Source organism: Pararge aegeria, chromosome 23, assembly GCF_905163445.1.
Source record: "Pararge aegeria chromosome 23, ilParAegt1.1, whole genome shotgun sequence".
NCBI lineage: Eukaryota > Metazoa > Arthropoda > Insecta > Lepidoptera > Nymphalidae > Pararge > Pararge aegeria.
In genome coordinates, this window is record NC_053202.1 from 13027575 (window position 1) to 13035102 (window position 7528).

Sequence of the window (7528 nt, forward strand, 5' to 3'; positions counted from 1 at the left end):
GTGGCCCTTCCAAAAACGGAGGCCGTCCTATTCGGGGGAGCGGGCTGGCGGCCCCCGGCACGCGCCAACATATCTGTGTCGGGGGAGGTTGTCCCAATCAAGGCCCACATGAAGTACTTGGGCCTTGTTTTGGACCGAAAATGGAACTTCGAGGAGCACTTCCGCCAGCTCGCTCCCCGAGTCGTAGGAGCAGCTTCAGCGCTTAGCCGATTGCTCCCAAATGTCGGGGGCCCTGGGGCCCCATGCCGTCGCCTCTTCGCGGGTGTCGTGAGAAGCATGGCGACGTATGGGGCTCCCATTTGGTTTGAAGCACTTCGTGCCTCTTCCAAAACCCTACTGAGGCGGCCACAACGGGTAGTGGCGAACCGAATTTGCCGAGCCTACACCACGGTTGCCTTTGCAGTAGCCTGTGTCTTGGCAGGCACCCCCCCTTGGGAGCTGGAGGCGGGGGTTCTCGCGGAGACACACCGTGTCAGAGCAGAGGCTCGGGCGAGAGGGGAACACCTGGCCATAGAGCAGGTTTGACGTGTGCGGCGAATGGCCGAAAAGAGGATGCGGGACCGCTGGAAAGCGGACCTGGCGGACGCCCTCTATGGCAAATGCACCATAGACGCCGTCCGCGAAGAGAGGGAAGGCAGGCCAGGCTACTGAGCAGTCTTCTTGCTCACCTCAGCAAGCGGAAACGCAGCAGGGGACTGAGGAGGTTCCAATGGCCGAGGACTAATAATGGACCTGAACCTCCTCCAGGCGAATATCAACCACTGCGCCAGAGCTCAGGACCTCCTTTTCCAGAGCATGGCGCAGTGGTCGATCCACGTAGCCGTGGTAGCTGAGCCCTACCGCGTCCCTTCTGGGGATAATTGGGTGGGAGATACGGACGGAGTTGTAGCCATGACGTCCCGGTCCATAGTGGGCTCCCCGGCCTTCGTTAATGTAGTGCGAGGTCGGGGATACGTCTCGGCCTTTATTGACGACGTAATGGTGGTTGGAGTGTACTTCTCGCCGAATAAGAGTCTCGCTGACTTCGAGCAGTTTCTTGCTGAAGTCGGCGTCCTTATAAACAGAAGACGCTCCTGCCACCCTAACGAGGAGCCTCGGGCGACTGATTTGAGGTATCGGTCGCCCGACGAGAAACGTCCTCGAGTCGGGAGGCGCACCGAATGTTCCTGGTACGCCTCTGACGGAGTTTGGAGACCTCGAAAAGGTCCCCCTGTGGAGGGTCTGCCTCGGCAGACGCCGCTGGCTGGGATGTGGAAGATTGCGCAAGTGTTCCCATGTCCCAGTCACTAGGCGACGAGTAGGAACATCGCTGGGTTTTAGTGGGTATTCTGGCCGCTTTATGTCAGTGAGTCCCACATACCCCTCCGGAAACGGCGCAGCTTCGGATGCGCTGTTTCCGGAGGGGATGCATAAACGCATTTCCCAGCGTCAAAAAAAAAAAAAAAAAAAAAGGTTAGGTTAGGTTAGGTTAGGTTAGGTTAGGTTAGGTTAGGTTCCCGTGTGGGGTTGCTAGTCCCCCATCGGGCGCGTCCCCGGGTGGTGGATAGGGGAATGCCTCCCAGATATGGGGGGTACCGGGGAAACCCGGCGCGAACCAAAACTAGCACGAGGCGGGGTGGGGCGCTTTTGTGCGCTGCCACTGAGGGTGGGGCGCTTCTGTGCGCTGCCACTGAGGGCGGGGCCTTATAGGCCGCGAGGAAGGACAACCTCAGTAAAAAATCACCGGTGTGGGTGGAAACGCCCTGCGCGGCGGGCTCTCCGGTCTTCATGGCCGGTGAGCGCTGGCTTCGGCCACCGTCGGGCAACCCGTAATCCGCACTGAGCGGAACCGGGGGTCCCGCGCACTGAGCGTGGGGCTGCGAGGAAGACAACCTCTATAAAAAACTACCCCAATCCTAAGGTTTGATGCCCGCCGATGGGATGCATGGTTGCTGGGAGTGCAGCCACTAGGGTGTCTGGGGAGGGTCCCCATAAGGCCCATAAACAAAATGGAACTACGACATGGCAAAAAATCTACCCGGGAGGGTCCCCGCGAGGGGGAATCCCTTGGTGCGTCACTAGTGGCGCATCGGCCCCATGTATACGGGGGGGCCACCAGTCGTGAGGGAGAGGAGAAGATTGTGGGGGGCGTAGGGAAAGTTGGAAATGTGCAAGGGGGGAAAGAAGTTATGATTGCTTTAGAGAGGTGCGAAGTTTTAGCAGAGAAGCACGAGAGGGAAATGAGGAAGGACAGAGAGGGAAAGAAGGACGATTCGTCCGTGAGGACGGAGATGTCGGACGAGGCTATGTCAGACTGCAGCCTCATAACAGTAGAGACCAGGCCCAGATCGGAGTCTGAGTCTTCTGGCAATGCGTCTGGCGCAGCTTCAGGCCGTCTGTGGAAGGGGCCGAAGAGGCCGCGACTTGGGGAGTTCGACGTACAACTCTCAATGTCCTCGGATGAGGAAATGAAAGATGCGTCGTCACCCACTAGAGGGAGAGGCAGACCACCCACTACGGGTAAATACGTTGGGCTAGCTAAGGCCAGGGAGGCCCTCAACAGGGCTAAGAAGGAAGAAATGCGCTTGCAGGTTGAGCAGGACCTGTTGAGGACCTCACTAACGTCTAGATTCCGCCGCGAAAAGCAGCGGTCTATTGAACGCGAGATTGGGCCAATGACCGACGATATGTCAGCGGCCCAAATCCAAAAACGAGCGCTGGATGAAGTGGCGCTGATATCGTCGATCGCCACCAAGTCCACAAATTTGAAGGGGACATTTGTGCGCGAACTCAAGAACGCGGCATCCTCCATCAAAGAGGCGGTTGAGGTCTTGAGTTCACGCACCATATCGGATGAGACACGGCAACTGCAGGCGGACAATGCACGTCTGCAAGCTGAAATGGCCAGCCTGCGAAAGGAGTTGGCCACCTTAAGGAGTGACTTGGAGAAGTCGCGGAAGCAGGGTCCCGCGTCCTTTCCCCCGGATACGACAGAGGGGCTGCGCCCTGACCCGCAGCTCGCTCAATCCAAGGCGAGAACTGAAGTGCCCAATTCGCTACCTTCAGTGATGGAAGAGGTCTGTCGGACGGTGTTGACCCAGGTCGGGACGATGCTGAATGCTCGTCTGGCAGCACTGGAGGACAGGCTCCTTCCAGAGAAACGGATCCGGCCACCACTGGCGGCTGACAAGAGGAAGGCGACAAGGCAGCCCGCATCGTATGCGGACGCCACACGCGTGCCAGGCCCAAGCCAGCCTGCTGAAGAAGGGCGCCACGCTACGGAGACGCCACCTGCTCGCCCTGCAAGTCAGCCAGCGGCGGCAAAACGCCCTACTGACCTTTCTGCACCCAAGGAGGCGCAATGGCAGAAGGTCAGCCAGAAGAGGGCAAAGAAGAAGGACAAGGGTGGCTCGCAGTCGCAGCCGCAAAAGACGCAGCGGGGAGGGGGGCCGGGGACTGCAAAATCAGGGCCTAAACTTCGCCCGCCTCGTTCTTCGGCTGTCGTGCTCACACTGCAGCCGGAAGCCGAGAAGAGAGGCGCCTCATATGCCGGGGTATTGGCTGAAGCCAGACAAAAAATCGCTCTGTCTGACCTCGGCATAACCAGTCTCCGGTTTAGGAAAGCCGCTACTGGGGGACGCATTCTCGAGCTGCCTGGCGCCTCCAGCGCCGAAAAGGCGGATGCCCTTGCTCTCAGGCTGAAGGAGGTGGTCAGCGAGGAGATCGCTCGAGTCTCAAGGCCGGTTAAATGTGCTGATATGCGCATAACGGGCCTTGATGACTCGGTCTCAAAAGGAGATGTCGCTGGCGCTGTGGCAAAAGTTGGTGGTTGTCCTCCAGAGCAAGTGCTGGCGGGAGAAATAAGGCAAGACGCGGGGGGCCTGGGTACAGTGTGGCTGCGTTGTCCAGTGGCAGCAGCCAAGAAAGTGCTTGAGGGTGGCAGGCTACTCGTCGGCTGGGTGTCAGCCCAAGTCAAGGTGCTAGACGAGCGGCCCCAGCGGTGCTACCGCTGCCTGGAATTCGGCCACATGAGGGCGCTTTGCACTGCCGAGATCGACCGCAGCGACACTTGCTATCGCTGCAGTCAGACTGGCCACAAGGCGAGGGGGTGCACTGCCGTACCGCACTGCAGCGTGTGTGCGGCAGCCGGAAGGGTGGCAAATCACCGAGGAGGCAGCAGCGCTTGCATAAAGCGCCGTGCCTTCCACTCCTGTACTGATTAGAAGCAGGTCATCTGCAAAAGCCTGGATGTGCGGTTTTTGATCCTTTGTGGTCTCAAGGAGTCCGTCCAGCAGTACGTTCCATAAGAGTGGTCCGCAGGTCGAGCCCTGTATGCAGCCCTTGTTCGTTGTCCTGACTATCTCTTTCCCAGCATACCTCACCGTAACGCTTCTTGATTTGAGATAGCTCCCCATCAATTTTGTGAGAGGTGCGCTGACTTTTTTCTTGATAAGCTGATGTAAGATGGAAGGCCACCAGGCATTATCGAACGCTCCCTCTATATCAAGAGATACCGCTACTGCTAGTCCTTTATTGTTCCTTGCTTCTCTTATTCTATCCATGGCAGCGTACAGAGCATCCTCAGTGCTGCGCTGTGGCATGAAGCCAAACTGGTTCTTACTAAGCGAGCCTTCCTTCCCCAACTGCCAAAGAATTCTATTGGAAACAAGCTTCTCCAAGACTTTCCCCAAAATTGGAAGTAGGCCAATTGGCCTATAGGCCTTTGGGACAGCATAATCTTCCCTATTGGGTTTGGGGATGACCTTTACAGCTGCGTTTTTCCAAATTTTGGGGAAAAACCCCATGAAAAGACACCTGTTGTAAAGGGCCAACAATACCTCAGGTACCCCTCTAAACGCTTTTTGGCATATGTCTGCAGTCAGACCGTCCTCCCCAGGTGCCTTTTTTGGGCTCATATACATGAGGGCATTCTCGACTTCCTGGTGTGTGAAAGCTATGGATGTTAAATTTACAGTTTCTTTGTCTTCCAGGTAAGTAGACACGTTTCCACGGATCAATTTCTGCTCCTCAGTGTCCATGTTTGGGTCGTCATGGGGGAAGAACGTCTGGGCCAGCAGAGCCACTGACTCCTGTGGTGACAGTATCTCGTTGGTGGAAGGGGACCTGAGTAACCTATCGTCATTATTTTGTGAGCACTTTAAGGTGATGCGATAGATGCTTTGCCACATGGTTTCCTTCTCCTGTCGATTGCAAAACTCCTTCCAACTGGAGGTTATGGCCTGAAGCATGCTTAGTTTGTAGTCCTCCTTAGCCGCTAAATAGTCTTGTACAACAAACTGTCTTCGTCTTTGATTGGCCTTATTTATTTTCTTCCTTAGACGAATCATGTTCCTCTTTTTCCTTGTGAGTTCTTCCGTCCACCATTCCGTTCTTCCCGATCTAACAACCTTTGAGATGAGAGGTATGGCTTTCTCGCAGGCATGTGTAACACAGCTAAGATATCTCCTCACCATTTCCTCTAACCCATCCTCATCTTCGAGACTACCAATGCTGGTCAGTGTTACGTCATTTTCAGTCAGTTTTGCCTTTAGGGTATACAGAAATTTCCCCCAGTCTGCCTTCGACGTGTTGTATCTCCTCGTCGTTTTCCTGGGCGCGTCAGCCGGGAGCCTTTTATCCTTATTAATTGCGAACTGGATTGCTCTATGGTGAGATAGGGTGACCAAGTCCGGATCCACTCGCCAACTTGAGATTTGTTGGTACAAACTCCCAGAACAAAAGGTCACGTCAACAATGCTGCTATAAGTTGTAACTCCCCTGATTGTGTAAAAAGTCGGGGTGTTTCCCTCGTTTAGCACCTCCAGTCCTCGACTAGCGAGCCATCTTGCCACTCTTTCTCCCCTTCTGTCCTCGGCATCACAACCCCACCAGGGACTCTTCGCGTTTATATCTCCTCCTATGACAACCTCTGCTGTATTAAGGCCATCAATTGCCCTACTGACCAAGGCGAGATCTTCTTCTATGTCCTGTTCTTTTTGAAGGTAAACACTAATTATGCCTATTGTCCTATTCTGGATTTGGACCTTACACGCTACAATATTTTCCGAGATTAAGTCCGGGTTCTCTGTTACGAGTATATCTCTATCGATGACGAAGACTGCAGATTTTACCGGTTTGTCCGAATTTCGCGTTGTCTTTTGCACGACTCTATGTCGACTCGATACATGGGCTAAGGCACCGACGTATGGTTCCTGTATTAACATGATCGAAATGCCTTGTCGAGTCGCCTCACGAATGCACTCTTTCTGGGCTGGATAGCCCCTTCCCAAGTTCGCTTGGATGATTTTAATTTTCCCCTCAGTCTTCGAGCTGTCATTTCTCGAGCCCGTGTTTGGAGCTTGGGAGCCCTCCTCAGCAGTATGAGACCGAACTGCGTGCTACTCTGTCCCATTTCTGCCAAATTGGACATGCTCTACTGTATGCCGCATGGCTACTAGCCGAGGCTATTGATCCCGCCTTGCTACAGTTGATGCACTTTGGCGTGCTGTCTTTTCTTGGGCATTGTCTAGTATCAAGCCCCTCAGCGCAATGCCCACACGAAACCTCATTTCGGCACTCCCTAAAGAAGTGCCCAAAACCCAGGCACTGATAACATTGTACCAGCGGCGACTGATCAGCAGCGTAGACGACCTGGTAACCCACGCGTAATTTGCTGTCCCTTATCAGGTGGTGTAGGCGCGGCGCTACCTCCAAAATCACGTTGCTTACCTCCTTGGTTCTGCCTTTTGTCCTTCTGACAACCTTGATTTGACGGTCTTCTAGCGGTACCCCTATTAAGATAGAGGAGTTCTGTTTTAAAATAGCCTCTTCCACATGCCTATCTGATATATCATTGATAACCCCAGAGAGCCGGAGCAGAGGGTTTTTCGCCTTCATCTGCGTGACGGTCAGCTTCTGGCTGGAGGTTTTTATTGCCTCTTGCAATTTGGACCTGTCATCGGCGGTATCACAGGCAATGACCACTTTTTGATTCCTCCTCTTTCTCACGGAGTTGACCCCAACTCCCAGTTCTATAACGTTGACGCTGTTCTTGATGGATTTAACCACATCATCGCAGGTGTCCCTGGGGTCAGCTGATTCTATCATGAGTGGGAAGCTAGACTGCATGCCGTCCGCGCGTGCGCTCTGTTTATGAGAGGAGGCTGCGCCTGCGTAGGTTTTCCTGGCCTCGCAGGCGACCGGTTCCTCTTGCCTGCTCTGCTGCCTTGCTTGTATGCGATCAAGGCTGTCCTTCACCGTTTCGTTGAGCGTACCGACATCGAGCCTCAACAAAGCGATGTCAGTTTGAATCGCCTGCAACGGTTCGTTCTGCGGGGTAGCCTTTTCGGCTCTGGTCAGGGACAAGTTCTCCTTAAAGCCCTGCTCTATATCGAGGAAAAGATATCTCGACGTTTCGGCTTCCCGATGTGCCGCTTTTATTGCGTCAAGAATCTCTTTTTGCGTGGCTTGAGTGGTTTCCGAGAGGGAACGCAGCGCAGCTGCATACTTGGCTTCAGTCTGGGTCAGACGCCTCTCATAACTAGCCCTC

General features: G+C 54.6%; 2 protein-coding genes across 2 annotated transcripts; both read left to right on the forward strand.

Annotated features, from left to right (window-relative positions):
* The first annotated feature begins 726 nt into the window (after positions 1–726).
* LOC120634115 lies at positions 727–1290 on the forward strand. Its single transcript, XM_039904507.1, has one exon. It carries the CDS (start codon positions 727–729, stop codon positions 1288–1290), a length of 564 nt encoding a protein of 187 aa, XP_039760441.1.
* Positions 1291–2168: 878 nt separating this feature from the next.
* On the forward strand, positions 2169–4202 carry LOC120634116. Its single transcript, XM_039904508.1, has one exon. The coding sequence runs from the start codon at positions 2169–2171 to the stop codon at positions 4200–4202; it is 2034 nt and encodes a 677-aa protein (XP_039760442.1).
* Positions 4203–7528: the final 3326 nt, after the last annotated feature.

What these genes read in the sequence shown, in the direction of transcription:
- LOC120634116 (XM_039904508.1), top strand. Translation starts at nt 2,169, where the DNA reads ATGATTGCTTTAGAGAGGTGCGAAGTTTTAGCAGAGAAGCACGAGAGG.
- LOC120634115 (XM_039904507.1), top strand. Translation starts at nt 727, where the DNA reads ATGGACCTGAACCTCCTCCAGGCGAATATCAACCACTGCGCCAGAGCT.